The sequence below is a fragment of the Emys orbicularis genome, chromosome 1 (genome assembly GCF_028017835.1).
Source record: "Emys orbicularis isolate rEmyOrb1 chromosome 1, rEmyOrb1.hap1, whole genome shotgun sequence".
NCBI classification, from domain to species: domain Eukaryota; kingdom Metazoa; phylum Chordata; order Testudines; family Emydidae; genus Emys; species Emys orbicularis.
Genome location: NC_088683.1, coordinates 154,890,287 through 154,914,199, shown reverse-complemented (window position 1 = coordinate 154,914,199; position 23,913 = coordinate 154,890,287). Strand labels below are relative to the sequence as shown.

Genomic DNA, 23,913 nt, shown 5'->3' with positions numbered 1-23,913 from the left:
AGGGAGGGAAAGGGAGATAAGTGTAGTACCAGCTGTGCAGTACATAAATACCAGCCACTCTTTAGTTCCTGCCTCCTGAACCCTAAGGAAGTTAGAACCAGGACCAGAGACAGAAAACTGTGAGGTTTATTTATTATATACGTTGATTTTAATAGTTAACTTCTTCAGATTTGTGAATTTCCTCATCTTATATATAATATCTAATTAGTAAGTGCTTAGTGATTTGCCATGAAAAAAATGTATAGGCAACTTCTGAATATTAATGTATCAGCGAAGTTAATTGACAGGTTAAAGAAGTTGTTGAGTTAGGGTTGGTGTCTGAAACTGGGTTGTTTTTTCTGCTGGAATCCCTTTCTAGTGTTATCACTGGTTTCACTGGGCTTCTTGAAGTTGATGCTGTGTCTTTTTCTTCCCAGTCAGGAAGAGGAGCTGCCTTTCCTGGGTCTGGAGCTGGCTGGTTTGCAGCTAGGGAGCAATCAGGTGCCATGTCTTTAGCTGGGGTGAGCTGTCTGGTGACAGGAGCAGGGGGATTTCTTGGCCAGAGAATTGTCCGCTTACTGCTGGAGGAAGAGAAGGAGCTGGCTGAGATCCGAACCCTGGACAAAGCCTTTAGCTACGAGGCACGCAGGAATTTTACAAGTAAGTGATTATTGTTAGGATAGGGGATTGGAGGAGGATTCTTAAGATACACTCTCAAGTAGAACCTCTTGGAAGGTTTTCCCCTTTTATAGATTTGCAGATCTGGGACTGACTTACTTCAAGCATACTGTGTTTCATTTGCATTCCCAGTAAAGATAAGTAAATGTGGCACAAAAATCAGAGGTGTTAAAATGAAATGGCAGTAGCTTCACTGGTGACTCTTGGGGCCTCTACATAGTACAGAAGATTATTTATTAGTGTGTTGCAATTAATTGGATGACACCCACCTAGTTTTCATTAGTTTGATGCCCACAGAGCAAAATCATTTCAAAATTCCTCACCGTTGATTAGTGCAAGAGAAGCCAAGAATCAGTTTTCATTTGGGGGCACTGTAGGTCAGGACTGAAAAGAAGAGAGCCCAGCCCCGGAATAGGAGGGGGTGCTGCATGTCAGGATCGCAGGGCATTGGCAGAGCAGCGGGGGTTTCCAAAACTGGAACAGTGGGGGATTCTGCAAGTCAAGAATGTGATACACTGACTGAGCTATATTGGGACAAGTTTAATTATTATTAATTTTTATTATAATAGGGCCCAGCAGCCCCAACCAAGACTGCGGCCCCATTGTGGCAGAAAGTATTCAGATAACCTATAGTAAGAGACAGTGCCTGCCCCTAAGAGTTTACAGTCTAACTAAACAAGACAGAGAAGGGATGAGAGAAATAGAGTATTATTATCCCTCGCTGGGAAACTGAGGCACAGAGATTAAGTGACTTGTCCAAGGTCACACAGGACGTCTATGGCACTGCAAGGAACCAATATTTTTTAAAATGTCTAAATGACGTAGGAGCTTGAGTCCCATTATCAAAAATGACTTAGGAGCTTACATCCCTTTGACTTGTAATGAGCCTTAGGCTTCTAAGTCACTTAGGCACATTTGAAAATGTTACCCTCAGTCCAGTGCCTTACCCACCAGATCATCCTTCTCTGCAGCCATTGTCTTTACGGAATCACCCTGTACAACTGGATAAAGAATAATAACGTTTCTATAGCATTTTAAATCAATTTATAGACTTCTACAGCAGGGATATAATTCTTTATTAAATTGCACAGGGTTTTAGAATAGATTTTTTTAGAGAACTCTGCTGGTTGGTTTCATCCCTATTAAATTCTATGCCAGGTTCCAATAAGGGTTGGCCAAGGTCCCCCCCAGCTCAGTTAATGCATCTCACACTTCGACAGCAGCCTGTGCTATTCTAGTCTCAAGGCAGTTCAGACAATGCTGCAAAACCTGCACTCACAAGTGGGCCCAATATCATGGGCCCCCCACTAACGTGTGCTGTTTACTGTTCCTGTAACAGTGTAGCACAAGGTGGAGCATGAGCGTCTTTGTGCTAATTCAGAGCTCTGTGGGGATAATTTAGCCCCCTTAGGCAGGGCTGCCCAGAGGATTCAGGGGGCCCGGGGCAAAGCAATTTCTGGGGCCCCTTCCATAAAAAAAAGTTGCAATCTATAGAATACTATAGTCTTGTGGGGGCCCCTGTGGGGCCCGGGGCAAATTGCCCCACTTGCCTCCCCCTCTGGGCGGCCCTGGCCTTAGGAACCAGAGCCACCTTCTGTGTAATGAAACCCTGACTGGCTGCAACAAAGGTCTCTTTTGTCCCTCTATTTAACAGGAAAGCTCCATCCACTATTCCCTTAAACTCTCCCCTGCCCACCCTCCCCCAACACATGCCAGATCTGTGCACCTTCTCTCTCACACTCTTTGGGTATTTCTACACAGCAATAAAACAGCTGCATTTGGCCCATGTCAGCTGACTCTGGCTTCCAGGGCTTGGGCTGCAGGGCTATACAATTGCAGTATAGATGTCTGGGCTTGGGCTGGAGCCCAGTCTCTGGGACTCCGAGCCAGGATGTCTACACTGCAATTATACCTGCAGCCCAAGCCCCACAAGCCAGAGTCAGCTGACACAGGCCAGCTGCAGCTGTTTCATTGCAGTGTAGACATACCCTTTAAGATCTGCCACTGCCACTGCCAAAGCAAGTGACACATTGGCTCTTGGGACTTGCAAATGAGAAGGGTCAAAATGAGTGGCACCACAAGGTATCCCAAATATACTTGAACTATCTCTGAATGACACTCCCCCCTCCAAACCCAGATAATTAACTTTGAGCCACTACCATCCCCACCTCTGTAAATGCACATCTAGTGACTATGCTTCAGTGATCTCTCTCAGGAGTAAGTGAAACAATTTGAGCCAGTACCCTTACCACAGTCAGTCCCTGACGTAGGGATTCCTGTTCCAGATGTAGTGTTGCTGCAAGACCATTGGGCTTGATTCCTCTCACCGACATCCATCCGTTATATCCCAATGTAACTCCATTGGCTTCAGGGGAATAAATAAATAAATAAATAAATAAATAACAGGGGAGTTATTCCTGATTTACCACTGGAATGAAAAGATCTGGGCCATTATATTCTTTTGCCCATACTTATTTCTGGATTTCTTTCAGGCAGCAGTGACACAAATGTGCAGAGTACACTGACTCGTTCATTTCATGAGTTCTTTTAATCTGAATGTCCTTGAAAAACAGGGCATGAAGACGTGCATTTCACAGCTCTTAGCTTTGCATTTGTTTAGGTCAGGGACAGGGACATTCACATTTTGCCTAATCCAGGGCTTCTTGCTGGGCCACATTCAACTCGTATAAAATAGAGGAGATTGCTGGTTCCTTCATCCTCGGTATGAAGGTGTGCGCCGTGGAAGAGTCAGGTCCCAGCATGCAATGGGGCCAGGATTCTCCACTCCAAAAAAAGTATTGTGAGTGGGGGCCTGTAGTTTCTGTCATTTAAACCTCCTCATTAAGAATGAATAAGATAATAGGCCATATTGAAGAACCCAGGTCGTGGGCTCCACCCTGAAATTTATCTATACCACTGCCAGGTTTCCCAGTACTTCTCCGGTCTAGTTTATTTGCCCAACATTCTATTGCAAGCTTCTTGAAACGTTAGAAATATTGTTAAGTGCTCAATTGCTTTCAAGGAGCATTCTTGGTCATTTTAAAGCAGCAGCTTTCATGCCTACCACAGCAGCTATCACTTTACAAAGATTTGTGCTCACAGAAGACCCAGTATTTAAGCATGACATCTAGTGCCAGATGTTCCAAACATGGGCAACTAACTCAGCACCATTCCCCATTGGGAAGAGTAGAAGGAGATTGGCATATTGTTGTGTATTATTGTTGTTGCTGAAGAAAACTGGTTTAGGAGATTCCACTACAGAAAATCTCAATATAGCAGCTGCCTTATTAAATCCAACATTAACGTAGAGCTGCAATTAGATTTGTTTGCTCTTGTAGCTGCACTAACAAGAGACATGCACAATACCCCTAGCACTTCACAGTAGTATAGCTGATCTGGGACCAATAGAGTACATACATACATATAAATGGCTCAGCTTCCCAATAATAAATCAGGTCAAGATGTGACAAATCATTTAATTCCTTACAAATTAAAATAAGATGTGGTTTCACTATTTTTGCTGTGGATGTCTGAGCTACATTCTTTTAATCAGTCATCTATTTATCTAGGAATTGATACAGTATGCCTGACTGTAGCATCTAACTTACAATAACTCAGCAGTAGTTAGGAGCTATTTGAAGGAAGATCGACAATAAAACATATTGGGTAAACTTTCAGAAATGCCTAAGTCACTTAGAAGCCTAAGTTCTACTGACTTTAAATGTTTGCATGTGTTTTAAACAATATGTAGAAGATAGAGACAAATAGTTTTAGGCAGCTAATATGACTGAATTGGTAAGGCAGATGCTGCTTGCAGTAGCACTTATAGTTTATTAGAATAACCATCAAATTTCCAAGCATAGACTGCCAAGCAACAGGCAGTACCCTTGTTTACAGCTCAGGTGACACAGACAAAGTGTGAGTCATGTAGGCAAAACGTCTGCACAGGCTGCCTGCTGTCTTAGAACAGATACAGCCAAGGATTGTTGTTCAACACAATGTACCACAATGAAACGGAGGGGTCGAATTTCTGCCCCCTCCCCCAACCCCAAGACACACATGCTTTTCTGGTAGCTGGTTGAAGGCCAGACACATAAAAGTCATTTGTTCTTTGTTAATCCATCTTTATAATAACCTCCCCCTAGCATTAATACTCCCTCCTCATTGCTCTCCTCATCCCCTCCAGGGCCTAATTTCCCTCTCAGACCAATGTACATCAGGAATAACTCAGGTGTGAGTCACTGAACTCAATGGGGGTAAAGCTGATGTAAATGAGAAGTGAATCTGGCCCATGTTGTACTCATGAAGCAATTTCCATTGATTTCAGTGGAACAGGACATGGCCTACAGTGAGCACATTTTAGCCCCACTTCCCCAGTATATCTTTGGACCAGGACTCCATTATGCTAGGTACTGTACAAACACATGGATTCTACACCAACTGGATTTTTCTGATGATAATCCTAATGTTAGTAGATGTTAGAACAAGCCCAGTGACTGAATATTTACAGAATATTCACAGGTGTCTGTGTCTGTCAAGAGTGGGCCCACATATGTAATCAAACATTTTGCATATACACAAGTAAAAAACTGGTTTAAGGGGTTTTGAAAATGTAAGTAGGTAATAATGTGAGCTATAAAATGAATGAGTATGAGAGAGAATGTATCAGTCACCAGATATGTGGGACTGTTTTTAGATTAAGGTTTAGATCTTCTTATCACTTCATAAACCAGCAGTCAGGTCAGAAAGACTATGTGAGGAAAAATATATTTATATATAAAAACAAATGGAAGAAAGGGGAAGTTGATAGTAATGAACAGAAATCAGAAGTTAGGAATAGTAGAAAATTGATAAGAGAAGCAAAAGAACAGACAGCAAAATCTATGGCCAGCAGAGTTAAGGACAATAACAAGGAATTTTTAAAGTATATTAGGAACAAAAAGAATCCTGCCAGTGGTACTGGTCCATTATTAGATGGAAATGGTAGAATTATCAATAATAATGCAGAAAAGGCAGATGTGCTCAATAAATATTTATGTTCTGTACTTGGGGAAATATAGATGATATAATCTCATCACATGGAGATGATAGCACTCTTTCCATTCCACTAGTATTTCTGGAGGATGTTAAGCAGTAGCTACAAAGGTTAGACATTGTTAAATCAGGAGGTCCAGATAACTGGCCTCTGAGAGTTTTAAAAGAGCTGGCTGAATGTTGATTTTCAGTAAGTCCTGGGGCATTGGAGAAGTTTCAGAAGAATGGAAAAAAGCAAATGTTGTGCCAATTTTTAAAAAAGGTAAAAGGGATATCAGAGCTGTCAGCCTGATATCAATCTTGGGCAATATAATGGAGAATCTGATATGGGACTCTATTAATAACAAACTAAGGAAGGCAATATAATAAATACAAATCAACATGGATTAATGGAAAATAGATCCAGTCAAACTGATGCAATATCTTTTTTTGACGAGAATGAAAGTTTGGTTGATAAAGATAATAGTGCTGGTGTAATATACGTAGACTTCTGCACTGCACAGCATTTTCATTAAAAAACTAGAACGATATAAAACCAACAAGCACACATTGAATGGATTAGAACTGGCTAACTGATCGGTCTCAAAATGTAATTGTAAACAGGGAATTGTCATCAAGTGGGTGTGTTTCCAGTGGGGTCCTGAAGGGCTCAGGTCTTGACCCTGTGCTATTTAACATCTTCCAAGCCTGGAAGAAAACATAAAATCACACTGATAAAGTTCGCAGATGACACAAAAATTGGGGGCGTGGTAAATAATGAAGAGGACAGGTTATTGATTCAGAGTGATCTGGATTATTCGGTATACAGGGTGCAAGCAAAATTATGTGTTTTAATATGGCTAAATGTAAATGTATATATCTAGGAACAAAGAATGTAGGCCATACTTACAGGATGGGGGAATCAGTGACTCTGAAAAAGATTTTGGTGGATAATCAGCTGAACATGAGCTCCCAATGTGATGCTCTGTCCAAAAGAGCTAATGTGATCCAGCAATGCATAAATGGGAATCTGGAATTGGGGTTAAAAGGTTATTTTATTTCTGTATTTGGCATTTGTGTGACAGTGCTGGAATGCTGTGTCCAGTTCAGGTGTCTACAGTTCAAAGATGTTGATAAATTGGAGAGGGTTCAGAGAAGTGCCAACAGAATGATTAAAGCATTAGAAACATGCCTAATAGTAGTAGACTCAAGGAGCTGAATCTATTTAGTTTAACAAAGAGAGGGATAAGGGGTGACTTGATCACTTTTTATATGTACTTGCATGGGGAATTAATATTTAATAATGGACTCTTCAATCTAGCAGAGAAAGGTACAACAGGATCAAATGACTTGGCAACAAAAATGATTAGGGGTATGGAACAGCTTCCATATGAGGAGAGATTAATAAGACTGGAACTTTTCAGCTTGGAAAAGAAATGAGTAAGGGGGGATATGATTGAGGTCTATAAAATCATGACTGGTTTGGAGAAAGTAGATAAGGAAGTGTTATTTACTTCTTCTCATAATACAAGAACTAGGGGTCACCAAATGAAATTAATAGGCAGCAGGTTTAAAACGAACAAAAGGAAGTATTTCTTTACACAACACACAGTCAAAAGGTGGAATGCTTTGCCAATGGATGTTGTGAATGCCAAGACTATAACAGGGTTCAAAAAGGAACTAGATAAATTCATGGAGGATAGGTCCATCAATGGCTATTAGCCAGGATGGGCAGGAATGGTGTCCCTAGCCTCTGTTTGCCAGAAGCTGGGAATGAGCAACAGGGAATGGATCACTTGATGATTACCTGTTCATTCCCTCTGGGGCACCTGGCATTGGCCACTGTCAGAAGATAGGATACTGGGCTAGATGGATCTTTGGTCTGACCCAGTATGGCCGTTTTTATGTTCTTAAGTTGAAGCTAGACAAATTCAGACTGGGAATAAAGTGTACATTTTAAACAATAAATGTAAATTAACCATTGGAACAATTTTCCAAGGGTTGTGGTGGATTCTCCATCACTGACAAGTTTTTAATTAAGATTGGATGTTTTAAAAGCTCTGCTCTAGGAATTATTTTGTAGAAGTTCTGCGTTATACAGGAGGTCAGACTAGATCAGGGATCTCAAACTCAAATGACCACGAGGGCCACATGAGGACTAGTACATTGGCCTGAGGGCCACATCACTGACACCCCCCTACCGCTGCCCCCGGCCCCGCCCCTACTCCACCCCTTCCATGAGGCCCTGCCCCTCCCCCGCCTCTTCCCACCCCTTCCCCACCCCCATTCCAACCCCTTCCCCAAATCCCCAGCCCTGCCCCGCCTCTTCTCCGCCTCCTCCCCTGAACGCGCGGCTCCCTGCTCCTCTCCCTCCCTCCTGGAAAGCGCTAAGCGCCACCAAACAGCTGTTTGGCAGTGGGAAGCACCTGGAGGTAGGCAGAACAGCTGGGATGTGGCACGCTTGGGGTGTGTGTGTGAGAGGGAGCTTGGCGGGCACAGGAAATAACTTGGGGGGGCAGGGAGCTTGGCAGGCCGCAGCAAATAACTCCGCAGGCTACGGCCACGTATTTGAGACCCCTGGACTAGATGATCACAAAGATCCCTTCTGACCTCAGAATCTATGAATAGGATAGTCTCCTGAGGATTGTAATACTTTGGCCTAATTCCAGTTGTTGGGTTTAGTATGGGGGGCTGGGTGGTGTTGATGACCTTTGATATATAAAGGAGGTCAGATTAGATGATCACAATGGTCCCTTCTGGCTTTCGAATCTATGAAAAAGAGGCATTAAAATAGCTTTTTTTTTAATTAATAAAAGTTCATTACTGTTATATTAAATCGGCAATGGGATACCCACAGAGGAAACTTCTTAAATGCTCTTTGTATTCAGTGCCAAAGCACAATAAATATATATATTAGCCTTTCATCATTAAAAATCTGGGGTGGTATCCTGGCTCTAATGAAGTCAGTGGTTAAAACTCCAGGATTTCACCCCTGGATTTCAATTGTGGCTCAGGCTATAAGTGAAATAAACTGGGGCTGGGGGGGTCTCTTGCCTGCAATGGCCATTTGTTAACATCATAATACTGTAGCTGTCACACCATAAGAGACTATAAGCCAGGGGTTGGCTTGGCACCACCATGTTGCGTGACAGACACTAGACAAAATTACCGTACTTAGTGACGGACATTGGGGCGTAGCAGAACTTGGGAGCAATGTATGACCTAGGACTGGATTTGTAGAGGTACTGCAGGTCAGGACTGAGATGAAGACAGCCCAACTGTAGAACAGCAGGTTTGCTGCAGGTCAGGATTGAGGTACATAGCAGATGTGTGTGTGGAGCCCAGGCCTGGAAAAGCAGCGGTATGGCAAGTCAGGACGAGATGTATCAAGAGAGCAGAGTCTAGAGCCTAACACTGGAATAGCAGGAGGTGCTGCAGGTTAAAGCTGTAGTGCTTTATGAAAGCTGAGGTCCAGCCCTGGAGTAGCAAGGAGTTCAGGACTTACAGGCCTCAAAAAGATATGTGAGACCTGCATTGGAAGAGCTGTGGGAGTAGGGCTGGAAGAACAAGGAGGTTTATTGGACAGGAATTGTGTGCATCTGCAGAGCTGTGTGTGTGTCTCATGACTGGAGGGATGCTGCCAGTCATCTTTAAGGGAAACGCCTACTTTCATGAGTAGCAAAGCACCACACTTATCAACCTATGTACTGCACAGTGTGCACGTAAAAAGAGATTTGTAGCCCTGCTGTAGGCAGTTTTCTGGGACTTGCTGGCACTGAAAGATGTTTCTCTTTTAAAAAAAAAAAGGACCGGGTTGTATGTTTGCCCCAAACACATTCCAGAAATTAGCAAATATAAGAATTATATAAAACTGTAACTAGAGCTTAAAAGAATATAGCCAATGGGAAAAAGCCATATAGTTTGCCTGCCCCCATAATATCCCTCAGCCCAAGCAGTCCCACAACTGCAACCATGAGATCAGCATAAGCATTTCTCTTGGTTGGGCACCTCACCACTCCCTTTATTACGCTTCTTTGACATGCCGATGAAGGCCACTTTCTTTGTTTCATGTTGCTCTTGCAGATTTCAAGGGTCAGACTGTGGTGAAGATGCTGGAAGGGGACATCCGGGATGCTACGTTCTTGGACAGCGCCTGCCAGGGTGTCTCCCTTGTCATCCATACAGCATCCATCATTGACACCTTGGGCCTTGTAGAGAAGCAGCTGCTCTGGGAAGTCAATGTAACGGGTGAGCAGAGTGGATTTCCTTTATTGTTTTAAGCCTTGAGTCTATAGTAATGACCATCATCTGCCTAGGGAAGGACACAGTTGTCATGACCGAGCACCTGATTCACAGGGTTGCCCTGCTGCGCCTTGTGCAGTCATTTACACTCGGCCAAAGTGTGTGTAAAACTTTGCTGGGCTGATTGGGTAACATTGTGCACCTACTTTGCAGCAGCGGAAAGATGCAGGGCAATGCATAATCAGGCCCTGAGACTAGAATGAGGGACTTCAGGGAGAGAAGACACCTGTTAATTCCTATCTTCTGTCAAACATCTCCCTCCCCCCTCCCCCCCCAAGGTGCAGTGCAAAATTATTCTCTACAGCAACAGTAGTTTGGCTTTGGGCGTGGATTGTCATAGTCTTGTTCTGACTGGGCCTTTTCAGTACCCACACACATCATCAAAAAGAGGAGAATCCCCATGTCCGCCATGTTAACTGGCTGAAAATGCACAGAAACGTATTTTTAATATCACTTCCTTCCACAGCCCCCCTGCCAGCACCTATTCCCCTTCTCCTCCATGGCTGCAGAGATTTGGTTGTGTTTAAAGTATTACAGGTTTTATATACAATTACCCTCATCTCCTATAAACACCTCCTGGGACTCTTCCAGGCTTGTGCTTCCCCTTTCCTTTCCCCCTCTCTTCACCCTTGTCCTTCCCTCTGCCTTTTTTCCTGCAATCAAACTTCAAAGGCAGGAGGGGCTCCTAGGTCCTCCCAGATGCTCACTGTTAAAATTCCTCATCAAACTGAAGGGAGGGTTTAAGTGATTTCCCTGTCAGCGATGAAGTCGCCCTTCCCAGATCCTCCTAAACCAGCCATGCCATCATCTGTCCCTGAGCCTCTTTCAAATGCTCCAGGTTTCATCAAATGTCAGGGAATTTCAATACATTTCCCAAGAAAAGGAGACTCCCGCCCCCACCCTCCTCCCTCACACCAGATCATTATCCCCACTTGAAGTTATGCTTTGAGCCCTGCACTGTGCTCCCCCAGTACTCAGTGGATCCCTAGAGCTGTGTCACTCAAAACTAGTTGATCTGCCCCGTTCTGCCATCCCCCTGCCTTGGCTGAGAAAGCGTTTTTGTTTAAATGACTATACTTCCCAGTCCTTCGTGCCAAACAGCAGCAGGCGTGGACCTGGGACACAGGGCTTCTCACAGGCAAATGGAAACATATTTGTGGGAATCCCTTGTTCGGATATTGGCCGCCCATCATTGTTCAGATTAAAATTACTGCTTTTCCCTGTAGCCAGGCGTAATAGAACATAGCAAGTGCCACTCCATGGCCACTCACTAGGACTGCTTTGAGGGGGCTCCAGAGATACAAAGGTTTGGATTCCCCTCACAGCAGTCTAGTGGATGGCTTGAAGGGAGCACCCAGTTGGATCTATGACACCAAGCTTCATCGGAGGCAGCTGGGGTTACATTTCAGATATAGTTCACGGTGGGAAAGAAGAGGAGGAAGAGAAGGGAAATTGTGGGAAAGGGAGAGAGGCAAGTGGCAGTCTGAATCTGCTTCTGTTACCCATGAGCTCAGCAGCCAGCACCTTTAATTCTATCTGTTCAGTAGAAAGTGTGAATTGAAAGTGCCCACAGATTTCAGCAGAGAAGGCACTGGCCAGGCTCCTGGTGGGAGGGGACGGGGAGAAATCTGGGAATCTTAGGGAAAAAACATCTACGGATGGTGCATATATATATATATATATATATATATATATATATATATATATATATATATACACACTAAATATAAAATATATATACTAACTTAGAAGGGTATTTATAACTCTCCCCTCACTATTTTCTCTTTCACTACATATTATTTTTTCACAGAATACATTACATAAAATCATGTGAAAGCCAAATTTGTTAAAGGTTATAACAACAGGAGAGAGGCTGGGGAGCTGGAGCTGAGTATGCCCAACCCCTTCCTTTAGGCAGGAGGGTGTTAGGCAGAGGCAGAATTTTGAAAAGGCTTTGCACATTTATAAAACAACCTCAAAGTCCCTCTAAACAACAAGTGTCTCTACAAGGTTCTTACTACAGCTAGAAACTAAAAACTAAGGCTGAATGGAAAGTGTTTAGTAGAATTACCTGTAGAGAGCACCTGATAGCTTAGCAATCCTGCTCCTAGGCCTCAAAACCAGAGGGAAAGACAGGTGTAGAGAGCACCAAGAAACCCAAAACACACTTCCCAGTGTGCAGTAAGTACTGAAGTCCCCCTCAGGCTCCACCTGAGAACACTAGCTCACTAGTGCTCTGCTGCCTTGTGGCCATCCCAGCACCCAGCTACATACATGATGCCCCTCAGGATGAACCTTTTGTTTCTGCTTGATAACTAACCTTGTCTAATAAAGATACATGTCAAGCACACATAGGCAGTGACACTTACAAGTCAGACCGCACACACTGATCAAGCTCCAATTCTGATTCACTCATGTTGTTAAAGAGTTTTTCTGTTTAAATGATCAAGTCACGATCCATACTGTGAGGATAAAGGCCTGGCCTCCTGCACAGGATCCACAGGGTTTGGAGCTGAGGCCTCCAGCTTATTCTGTGGAGATGCAGGGTGTGAGAGGGAACGCTGCCTCTCTCAACCTCCCCTCCAATTGAATTATCTGGGAGGAGCCCTGTCAAGGCTGTATCCCTACTTTGAACTTTAGGGTACAAATGTAGGGGCCTGCATGAAGACTTCTAAGCTTAACTACCAGCTTAGTTCTGGTCCGCTGCCACCATCCCAAAGCTAATTCCCTTTCCTGGGTAGCCTTGAGAGACCTTCACCAATTCCCTGGTGAATACAGATCCAAACTCCTTGGATCTTAAATAAGGAGAAATTGACCCTTCCCCCCTCCTTCCTTTCACCAACTCCTGGTGAATACAGATCCAAACCCCTTTTAGATCTTAAAACAAGGAGAAATCAATCAGGTTCTTAAAAAGAAGGCTTTTAATTAAAGAAAAAGGTAAAAATCATCTCTGTAAAATCAGTATGGAAAATAACTTTACAGGGTAATCAAACTTAAAGAGCTTAGAGGAATCCCCTCTGTCTTAGGTTCAAAGTATAGCAAACAAAGATAAGCACTCTGGTAAAAGGTACATTTACAAGTTGAGAAAACAAAGTAAATCTAAGACGCCTTGCCTGGCTTTTACTTACAATTTTGAAATAAGAGAGACTTGTTTAGAAAGATGGGGAGAACCTGGATTGATGTCTGGTCCCTCTCAGTCCCAAGAGCGAACAACCCCTTAAACAAAGGACACACACAAAAGCCTTTCCCCCCCCAAGATTTGAAAGTATCTTGTCCCCTTATTGGTCCTCTGGGTCAGGTGTCAGCCAGGTTACCCGAGCTTCTTAACCCTTTACAGGTAAAAGGATTTGGAGTCTCTGGCTAGGAGGGATTCCATAGCACTGTACACAGGAGAGCTGTCACCCTTCCCTTTATAGTTATGACACGCCCCCCAAATCACAGATAGTGTTGGACGTCCGGTTCCACACTGGCTGTGATTTCTTCCTGGAGCTCTAGGAGAAAACAGAGTTAATAAAACACATGTACCTTTAGACATACTACTGATTATATAAAAACTAACAATATGTTTTATTTCAAGAACAATTGTTAACCAGTTAACTCTGGGAAACTTTCCCGGGAGAGTGCATCAGCCACTTTGTTAGAAGCTCCCGAAATGTGTTGTATTTCAAAATCAAAATCTTGGAGAGCTAAACTCCACCGAAGAAGTTTTTTGTTATTTCCCTTGGCGGTATGAAGCCACTGTAGCGCAGCATGGTCTGTTTGTAGTTGGAACCGCCGTCCCCAAACATATGGGCGTAGCTTTTCCAGCGCGTACACAATGGCGTAGCATTCCTTTTCGCTGATTGACCAGTGGCTTTCCCTCTCAGACAGTTTCTTGCTGAGAAACACGACAGGATGGAATTCTTGATCCGGTCCTTCCTGCATTAAAACTGCTCCCACGCCTCGCTCGGACGCATCTGTGGTTACTAGGAACGGTTTGTCAAAGTCTGGGGCCCTTAGCACAGGGTCAGACATGAGTGTTGCCTTAAGCTGGTTAAAGGCCTTTTGACACTTATCAGTCCACTGAACTGCATTTGGCTGTTTCTTTCTGGTTAGGTCTGTCAGCGGGGCGGCGATTTGGCTATAGTGTGGTACAAATCGCCTATAATATCCGGCCAAGCCTAAGAAGGATTGGACCTGTTTCTTTGACTTTGGAACCGGCCACTTTTGGATAGCATCCACTTTGGCCTGTAGGGGATTTATAGTTCCTTGACCCACCTGGTGTCCCAGGTACGCCACTCTGTTTTGGCCTATTTGACACTTTTTAGCCTTAACAGTTAGTCCTGCCTGCCGGATGTGCTCGAAGACTTTTTTCAGGTGCTCCAGGTGTTCTGTCCATGAATCAGAAAAAATGGCCACATCATCGAGATAGGCAACGGCAGATTCTCCCAATCCCGCTAAGAGACCATCTACAAGTCTTTGGAAGGTGGCGGGTGCATTTCGCAACCCGAAAGGGAGTACATTGAATTCATACACCCCTGCCTGGGTGACGAAGGCGGACCTTTCCTTAGCGGGTTCATCTAGTGGTACTTGCCAGTACCCCTTGGTTAAGTCTAAAGTAGAGATGAATTGGGCATGTCCCAATTTTTCCAATAGCTCATCTGTGCGTGGCATTGGATAGTTGTCAGGACGAGTTACAGCATTTAGCTTATGGTAGTCCACGCAAAAGCGTATTTCCCCATCTGGTTTGGGAACTAGAACCACTGGAGATGCCCATGCACTGCTAGAGGGGCGGATTATACCCATCTGTAGCATGTCCTGGATCTCCCTTTGTATAGCCGCTTGGGCATGAAGTGACTCCCGGTAGGGTGGGGTTCTAATTGGGTGAGCATTACCTGTGTCAATGGAGTGGTATGCCCGTTCGGTCCGTCCTGGAGTGGCTGAGAAAATCGGTGCAAAGCTTGTGCACAGCTCCTTTATCTGCTGTCGCTGCAGACGTCCCAGGGTCGTGGAGAGGTTCACCTCTTCCAGGCCACCATTCCTTTTTCCTTTATAGTAGACACCTGCAGACCACTCCGCGTCATCAGTTTCCTGGGCTGTAAACTGGCAAACGTTTAATTCTCTAGAATAAAAGGGCTTAAGAGAATTAACATGGTATACCTTAGGCTTTATGTTGGAGGTGGGGGAGGCTATGAGATAGTTAACAGCTCCTAGGCGCTCCTGGACCGTGAATGGTCCTTCCCACGACACTTCCATTTTATGGGCCTGGAGCGCCTTTAAGACCATGACTTGGTCTCCTACTTTGAAGGACCGTTCTCTGGAATGTTTATCATACCAGGCCTTTTGCTCTTCCTGAGCATCCTTTAGGTTTTCTTTAGCAAGGGCTAAAGAGTGTCGGAGGGTGTTTTGTAGGTTGCTTACAAAGTCTAGAATGTTAGTTCCTGGAGAAGGCGTAAACCCCTCCCATTGCTGCTTCACCAACTGTAATGGCCCCTTAACCTCGCGGCCATACACAAGTTCAAATGGTGAAAACCCTAAACTGGGATGTGGTACAGCCCTGTAGGCAAAAAACAACTGCTGCAACACTAGGTCCCAATCATTGGAGTGTTCATTTACGAATTTACGTATCATGGCCCCCAAAGTTCCATTAAACCTCTCCACCAGACCATTGGTTTGATGGTGATGAGAGGTGGCAACCAAGTGATTCACCCCATGAGCTTCCCACAGGTTTTTCATGTTCCCTGCCAGGAAATTAGTTCCCGAATCTGTAAGGATGTCGGAGGGCCAACCTACCCTGGCAAAAATGTCTGCTAATGCCTGGCACACACTTTTAGCCTTGGTGTTGCTTAAGGGTACAGCTTCCGGCCATCGGGTAGCAAAATCCATGAAAGTCAGTACGTACTGCTTTCCTCTGGGTGTCTTCTTTGGGAAAGGACCCAGAATATCCACAGCTACTCGCTGAAATGGGACCTCAATTATGGGTAGTGGCTGGAGAGGGGCTTTAACCTGGTCTTGGGGCTTTCCCACTCGTTGGCACACCTCACAAGACCGGACATAATTAGCAACGTCCTTGCCCATTCCCTCCCAGTGGAAGGACTTCCCCAACCGGTCTTTGGTTCTGTTCACCCCAGAATGGCCACTGGGATGATCATGGGCTAAGCTCAAGAGCTTTACCCGATACTTAGTGGGAACTACCAGCTGTCTTTGAGGATGCCAGTCTTCCTGGTGCCCACCAGAAAGAGTCTCCTTGTATAAAAGTCCTTTTTCTACAACAAACCGGGATCGGTTAGAAGAGCTGAGAGGCGGTGGGGTGCTCCGCGCCGCCGCCCAAGCTTTCTGAAGGCTGTCATCTGCTTCCTGCTCGGCCTGGAACTGTTCCCTTGATGCTGGAGACATCAGTTCCTCCTTGGACCGTGGACTGGGGCTTGGTCCCTCTGGAAGCGATGCAGGTGCTGGGGCTGTTTCCATTGACTGTGAACCGCTGTTCGCTGGTGCACTATGTGGTATCTCAGGCTCTGGCTGAGCCTCTTGGGTAAGGTTATCTGCTGCTTCCGCCAGTTCAGGCTCGCTGGTGTCCTCTGGCATTGGAGTTGTAGACGGGCTTGCAAGCGCTGGACTCAGTGCTGACAATGGTTCTGGTGCTGGTTGCGTTGCCAGTTCCGGTTCTGGGACTGGCTTTGGCTGGGTCTCTGGGATTGGATCCACTACGGCTGTTGCAGTCGTTGGCAGGGGATACGGGTCCACCACCTTTGTTTGGGTCTCTGATAACACAGACGGGGTCCTGGTGGACGGCTTAGGAACAGGGATGGGGGTGGAAGCTTGCTTAGCCTGGCTGCGGGTGACTATTCCCACCCTCTTGGCTAGCTTCACATGGTTGGCCAAGTCTTCCCCCAGTAGCATGGGAATGGGATAATTGTCATAGACTGCAAAAGTCCACATTCCTGACCAGCCCTTGTACTGGACATGCAACTTGGCTGTAGGCAAGGTTACAGACTGTGACACGAAGGGTTGAATGGTCACTGTAGCCTCCGGGTTGATGAGTTTGGGGTCCACTAGGGATTGGTGAATAGTTGACACTTGTGCCCCAGTGTCTCTCCAAGCGATAACCTTCTTTCCGCCCACTCTCAAGGTTTCCCTTCGCTCCGAGGGTATGAGAGAGGCATCTGGGTCTGGGGTTCCTTGGTGTGATTGGGGTGTAATGAACTGTAATCGGTTGGGGTTCTTGGGGCAGTGAGCCTTTATATGCCCCAGTTCATTACATTTAAAACATCGCCCTGCTAAGGTATCACCGGGGCGATGTTGGTTGATGGAGACTGGTGTGGTGGGGTGAGAAGGCGTCTGGGGTTTCCCTTGGGATGTGGGTGGGGCCTTGGGTTGTCCCCGGTGATAAGGTTTTGTTTCGGCTTGCCCCTTCTGATATTCACTCCAACTGCTACTAGCTTTTTTCTTTTCTGTCACCTCCACCCATTTGGCTCCAATCTCCCCCGCCTCGGTTACAGTTTTGGGCTTCCCATCTAGGATGTACCTTTCTATTTCCTCAGGAACACCCTCTAAAAACTGCTCCATTTGCAATAGGAAGGGCAACTCTTCCGTAGATTTAACATTTGCTCCTGATATCCAGGCATCCCAATTTTTCCCAATGTGGTAGGCATGTCGGGTAAATGACACATCAGGTTTCCACCTTAGGGCTCTGAACCGCCGACGGGCATGCTCAGGTGTTAGCCCCATTCTGATTCTGGCCTTGGTTTTAAAAAGTTCATAACTGTTCATGTGTTCCTTAGGCATTTCAGCCGCCACCTCTGCTAAGGGTCCACTGAGCTGCGGCCTCAGCTCTACCATGTACTGGGTTGGAGGGATGTTGTATCCAAGGCAGGCCCTTTCAAAATTTTCTAAGAAGGCCTCAGTATCATCGCCTGCCTTGTAGGTGGGGAATTTCCTGGGATGGGAAGTGGTACCTGGAGAGGAGTTGTTAGGATGGTCTGATGCACCCTGCCTAGTCCTTGCTGCTTCCAGTTCCATCTCTTTTTCTTTCAGCTCCATCTCTCTTTTATGGGCCTCCTGTTTGGCTTTTTCTTCTCTTTCATGGGCCTCCTGTTTGGCTTTTTCTTCTCTTTCATGGGCCTCCTGTTTGGCTTTCTCTTCTCTGTCTCTCAGCTCCATCTCTCTCTTGTGGGCCCCCTCTTTGGCTTTCTCCAGCTCCATCTCTCTCTTGTGGGCCCCCTCTTTGGCTTTCTCTTCTCTGTCTCTCAGCTCTATCTCTTTTTCTTTCAGCTCCATAGCTCTCTTGTGGGCCTCCTCTTTAGCTTTTTCTTCTTTGGTAGTCATTTTCCTGGTTTTCTTGTGCTGGGTCTCACCCTCTGCAGTTGACTGAAACTGGGATGTATTTAGCTTAGGCTCCTGCTGAGTGCTGCTGAGTTAACAGAGACTTTCTAACTAGCTACTTCCGAGGATGTAAAAAGAAAAAAAAACAATTCAGCTTGTAAATTACCTTTACCAGATCAAAGTTTGCTTGCTTATTTGAACACTTCTCTTAACAAAGGACCTTGTTAAAAAAATTTAACACCTCTGCCTTCAGGCAAGGAGAGATAAGATATGCATCTACCTTCAGCTCTGCTCTCCAAGCAGCTAGAAGGAAAAAAAAATCTCTTACTGGCTTTTGGGTTTAAAACGATCCCACCGCTGTGCCACCATGTCAAGGCTGTATCCCTACTTTGAACTTTAGGGTACAAATGTAGGGGCCTGCATGAAGACTTCTAAGCTTAACTACCAGCTTAGTTCTGGTCCGCTGCCACCATCCCAAAGCTAATTCCCTTTCCTGGGTAGCCTTGAGAGACCTTCACCAATTCCCTGGTGAATACAGATCCAAACTCCTTGGATCTTAAATAAGGAGAAATTGACCCTTCCCCCCTCCTTCCTTTCACCAACTCCTGGTGAATACAGATCCAAACCCCTTTTAGATCTTAAAACAAGGAGAAATCAATCAGGTTCTTAAAAAGAAGGCTTTTAATTAAAGAAAAAGGTAAAAATCATCTCTGTAAAATCAGTATGGAAAATAACTTTACAGGGTAATCAAACTTAAAGAGCTTAGAGGAATCCCCTCTGTCTTAGGTTCAAAGTATAGCAAACAAAGATAAGCACTCTGGTAAAAGGTACATTTACAAGTTGAGAAAACAAAGTAAATCTAAGACGCCTTGCCTGGCTTTTACTTACAATTTTGAAATAAGAGAGACTTGTTTAGAAAGATGGGGAGAACCTGGATTGATGTCTGGTCCCTCTCAGTCCCAAGAGCGAACAACCCCTTAAACAAAGGACACACACAAAAGCCTTTCCCCCCCCAAGATTTGAAAGTATCTTGTCCCCTTATTGGTCCTCTGGGTCAGGTGTCAGCCAGGTTACCCGAGCTTCTTAACCCTTTACAGGTAAAAGGATTTGGAGTCTCTGGCTAGGAGGGATTCCATAGCACTGTACACAGGAGAGCTGTCACCCTTCCCTTTATAGTTATGACAAGCCCTCATGGCGTTTTCCTCCATCATAGCTCCCTCTCATGAGTTTTGCTGCAGGGAGCAGCTGACCCCAAGCAAGGACTTTGGGATTTGGTCCAATACCATCAAGAGTTTGCACTTCCCTCAGTGACCTCATCCACCTCATGGAGAGCTCATTTCAAAGCTCTTAGGGGACTTTATAAAAATTAAATGCAATGAAGAGTGAAACATTGGGTCTGAGAATTCAAACCCCTAAGAGTCAGGAAAGGGAGAAGTTAACCACTGGCCGCGGTTCGCTGCTCTGAGCTAATGGGGGCTGCATGGGCCGAGGGACGTGCTGGCCGCCCTTCCTGCAGCCCCCATTGGTCTGGAGCGGCAAACCGCGGCCAGTGGGAGGCGCGATCGGCCAAACCTGCGGACGCGGCAGGTAAACAAACCGGCCCGGCCCGCCAGGGGCTTTCCCTGAACAAGCGGCGGCCCTAGTTTGAGAACCACTGACCTAAACCAAGGCTTTCTCTGCCACACAATCACATACAACTTATCAGTGGTCCAACTAGTTTTTGTTTGGTGGGTTTTGTTACTTTGTCCAGGCCCTTATTCTGTCTTGACTCAGGTAAAATTTCCTCTCAAGCCAATGGGACTACTTATGTAAGTAAATAATACTTATGTGAGTAGGAATTTACAGCACTGGTCCATTAAATAAATATACACTACATGAAATACGAGCAAATTAACATTGCTATACGTGAACTTTTGTATTTCCACAATATTTTATTTTAAATCCACATCCTTAATACAATTTTGTATGCATTTAAATTTATTGGGGTCAGAGTTGTACTGAACAGATGCTACTTCTGAAGATCTTCCCCTCCCCCGCCAATTTTGTACCTCACTAGTTTTTCATTACTTTAAAAAAAATTTCACTGTCATGGAAAGCTAATTAAGAACTTTCCCTAAAACCCTGTATTGCATGTCATCTAGACATACTGACTTATATGAATTCAATTTTTGTAACTATTTTATTCTTGGCTGCATAACAAGTGTTTTGTTTTTTTTAAACAAGGTCTTCATTACTTCCTACCTGTTCAAACATCTTTTCTTTATTTTTCTTGTTAAAGACTGAAGGAGTTCAGTATGCCAGACAGGTTAAAGTCAGTAATTCCTCCCACTTCACTTCTCATTATTAAACAAATCTAAATTTTTCACCAGTGTTTCTTCTTCCTTTGATAAAACTACAAAAGCCTTTTTTATTCCCCATAGTCCCTTTGGCAATATTAACTCGTTCTGCATTTTGCTTGCTTTGTCTTTTCCACTAACAGACTGAATAGTCTTGCTTGGACATTTTCCTCCTTTATTTCTAGCTATTATTAATTTAACACTCAGATCTTTGATTTCTGAAGCCATGTTGGGAATTTGTTTATTTAATTTTGTCTGTTTTGTTGTGCTTGGAAGACAAAGTTGAGCATGCAGCCTTTGGTGTATGCATTATAATAGCATTTAATTTGAAAAATAATGTGATTGTGCATTTAAAAAAGACTTATATTCCATAAAGAAAGCTATGGTAAAGACAGCATCAAGGTTCCAAAGTGAAAAGCGTCAGGAAATGCCAAAGTGAAAGATGCACTCTGCTCCTTGTACATTGTAATATAGTCTTTGATTACATGATTATATACATTATCTTTGCAGCATCCTACTTTATTCAAGGCCTGATCCAAAGCTGATTGAAGTCAATGGAAAGATTACCACTGAATACAGCTGATTTTGGATCAAGCCCTCAGGCTGCAGTTTAAACAAAGCATTTTAAACACATTTCGCAAAGCACTTAAGCACGTTTCTGTCTCGAGGATGGACTGTAACATTGGGGCCTCAGTACACAGAATGGATGGTGCATAATGAATGAGGTGGTGTTTTAAAGATCCCAGCCTCATCTGTGTAAATTTGAGGTTAATGAAATTACTTTGAGTTTACACTAGTATAAGTGAGAGCAAAACGTAACCCCTCCGTGCACAGCCTAGACAATACACAGACCAAATAAAAAAAAAGTAGTTGTTTGATTAAAGAGCATGTATATGCTTCATCCTTGTATAACTCAAACAGCTGAGTTGACTCCCTCTTCCCAACTAAAAAAAAATCCAAAAATATTCAGTTTGGTTGAACCTACCACCTAATTCAAGAGAGGATTCCTGTCAGGCTCCAGAGTAAGGAACTGATAGTTTCAGGGGCAGCTGTGGACAGCTGTTTCACGAGATGCTATTTCAAGCTAATAAGCATACCTTCCTCTGGTTGGGGAGGACTAAATCTGAAGCTCCATCAGCAGGGATCACTCTAGGTGCAAGCAAACTAGGTAGTGGCCTAGGGCGGCAGATTGCTGAGCAAATCCATTTTGGGGGCTTGTCTGCACAGTGCTGCAGATTGGTCTACTGGGGTGTGAATGGCAAATTGCTCTAACATGCAGCACTCTCACTGCCCCATGTGGACCCTGCTGGCACGAACTAAAAAGTACCTAGTTCACATTGATGTAATCCTCTTTCAAGCAGGATTACAGTAACACACACTAGCTACCTTTCTTTTAGTTCATGCCAGCAGGGTCTACACAGGGCAGTTAGAGTGCTCTGCTCCCCCCCACCTACCCCCGCAGAGTGGTCTGCGGTGCCAGGTAGTCAAGTGGGTAGGCTATTTTGAGTATGGCAGCAGATCTTCTTGAGCGGCCTCTGTCCATCAGGCAGTCCAGTTATCTACTGCTTTACTAACATGTTCCTCTTTTCAAGGTACCCAGCTACTGCTGGATGCCTGTGTCCGCAGTAATGTCCAGCACTTCATCTACACCAGTACCATAGAAGTGACAGGCCCAAACTGCAGAGGGGACCCCATCTGCAATGGGGATGAAGATACAGCCTACAAGAGCACATCAGGATTTCCTTATGCCCAGAGTAAGAGACTGGCAGAGACGACTGTGCTGAAGGCAAACGGCCAGGCACTGAAGGATGGTGGCATCTTCCTGACATGTGCCTTGAGGTCCATGTACATCTTTGGAGAAGAATGCCCGTTTCTCCAGAATCACCTGGATAAAAGCCTCTTGAACAAAAATGTCTACCTGCGGTTTTCTAGGAAGGAGGCTCTGGTGAATCCTGTATACGTGGGAAACATTGCATGGGCTCACATCCAGGTGGCAAAAGCTCTGAGGAACCCGGAAAAAGCCAAGCACATCAAAGGGCACTTCTACTACATCTCTGATGACACTCCTCATATGAGCTATGCCGACCTAAATTATGAGCTGACCAAGGAGCTAGGGTTTGGGATTGAGCCCCACCTGCCCATGCCGCTGATGATGCTGTACTACTTTGCGCTACTGCTGGAGGTCGTGAGCTTCCTGCTTAGGCCCTTTGTCAAATACATCCCCTCCACCAACCGTCACCTTGTAATCTTGCTGAACACGCAGTTCACATTCTCCTACAGGAAGGCATGGCGGGATTTTGGCTACGTGCCCCGCTACAAATGGAAAGAGGCCAAGCAGCGCACCAGCCAGTGGATTGCCTCAGTGATTCCGCAAAGGAGGGAGTACCTGAAAAACAAGGCTGCCTAAGCCTGAGAGAAGCTGAAGCATGGCAAGACGAGCAGGCCCATGAGCCACAGGTGAGCTGGAGGAATTGCAGTAAAAGACGACAACAAAGCATTGAAATGTGAAATCTGTGTAATGAAAAATTGGAATGAATAAAGAATATGAAACTCTTCATTTGTTTGTGGTGGATGGGCTGATTTATTATCACGGTTACTGTATAATCTACAGCCACCTCTTCCTCTCTGCAACACAGATATTTTTATTTGAGTAGAGTCCCTTCTGAAGTATACTCAGCCCTTCCCTTTCTCTTAACTTTATCTGAGACTTTTGGAAAAGGACTAAATGCTCCATTATTATCTCTCCCAGCAGTGTTTGGATACCCACCCACACACACCACGCTCCACCTACCATCATCAGATTATATCCATATAAAACAGGTGGGAGCAACCTGACTGTAGAAACTCTTATAACAAGTAGGGACAGTAGTCCACCTTTTCAAAGTGGTGTCTAATATTTTTGTTTCCTTTTTTAGGATCCAACTTTAGATACCTTTCTTAGGTGCCCAAATATGGGCTTCAGCTTCTAACTTTATGCCCCCATTTTTGAAAATATATATGGAAAATTTCCTGATATCATATGCGTTAGTCAACTGGGTAAAACAAGTTCTACTGTTCCTGATTCTGTCGCTGATTTGCTCGGTTACTTTGATCACGTCACTAACCTTTTTGTGCCTCAGTTTCCCTTAGCTGCATTATAAGGAGAACACCACCTACTCCCAGGACAGTTGCGAAGATTACTTAGGCTAGGTCTACACTGCAGCGGGGGTCCGACCTAAGATACGCAACTTCAGCTACGTGAATACCGTAGCTGAAGTTGCGTATTTTAGGTCGGCTTACCTAGCGGTGAGGACGCGGGAAAGTC

At 44.8% G+C, this 23,913-nt stretch overlaps 1 protein-coding gene across 1 annotated transcript; it reads left to right on the top strand.

Annotated features, from left to right (window-relative positions):
* The first annotated feature begins 485 nt into the window (after positions 1-485).
* LOC135895310 (3 beta-hydroxysteroid dehydrogenase/Delta 5-->4-isomerase-like) lies at positions 486-23,016 on the top strand. The gene is made up of 3 exons (XM_065423382.1): positions 486-639; positions 9,754-9,918; positions 22,202-23,016. Exons 1-3 carry the CDS (start codon positions 486-488, stop codon positions 23,014-23,016), a joined length of 1,134 nt encoding a protein of 377 aa, XP_065279454.1.
* The last annotated feature ends 897 nt before the right edge of the window (positions 23,017-23,913 follow it).

What these genes read in the sequence shown, in the direction of transcription:
- LOC135895310 (XM_065423382.1), top strand. Translation starts at nt 486, where the DNA reads ATGTCTTTAGCTGGGGTGAGCTGTCTGGTGACAGGAGCAGGGGGATTT. An exon ending in GGCACGCAGGAATTTTACAA is followed by an intron (nt 640 to 9,753) that starts GTAAGTGATTAT and finishes TTGCTCTTGCAG; the next exon opens with ATTTCAAGGGTCAGACTGTG. An exon ending in CTGGGAAGTCAATGTAACGG is followed by an intron (nt 9,919 to 22,201) that starts GTGAGCAGAGTG and finishes CCTCTTTTCAAG; the next exon opens with GTACCCAGCTACTGCTGGAT.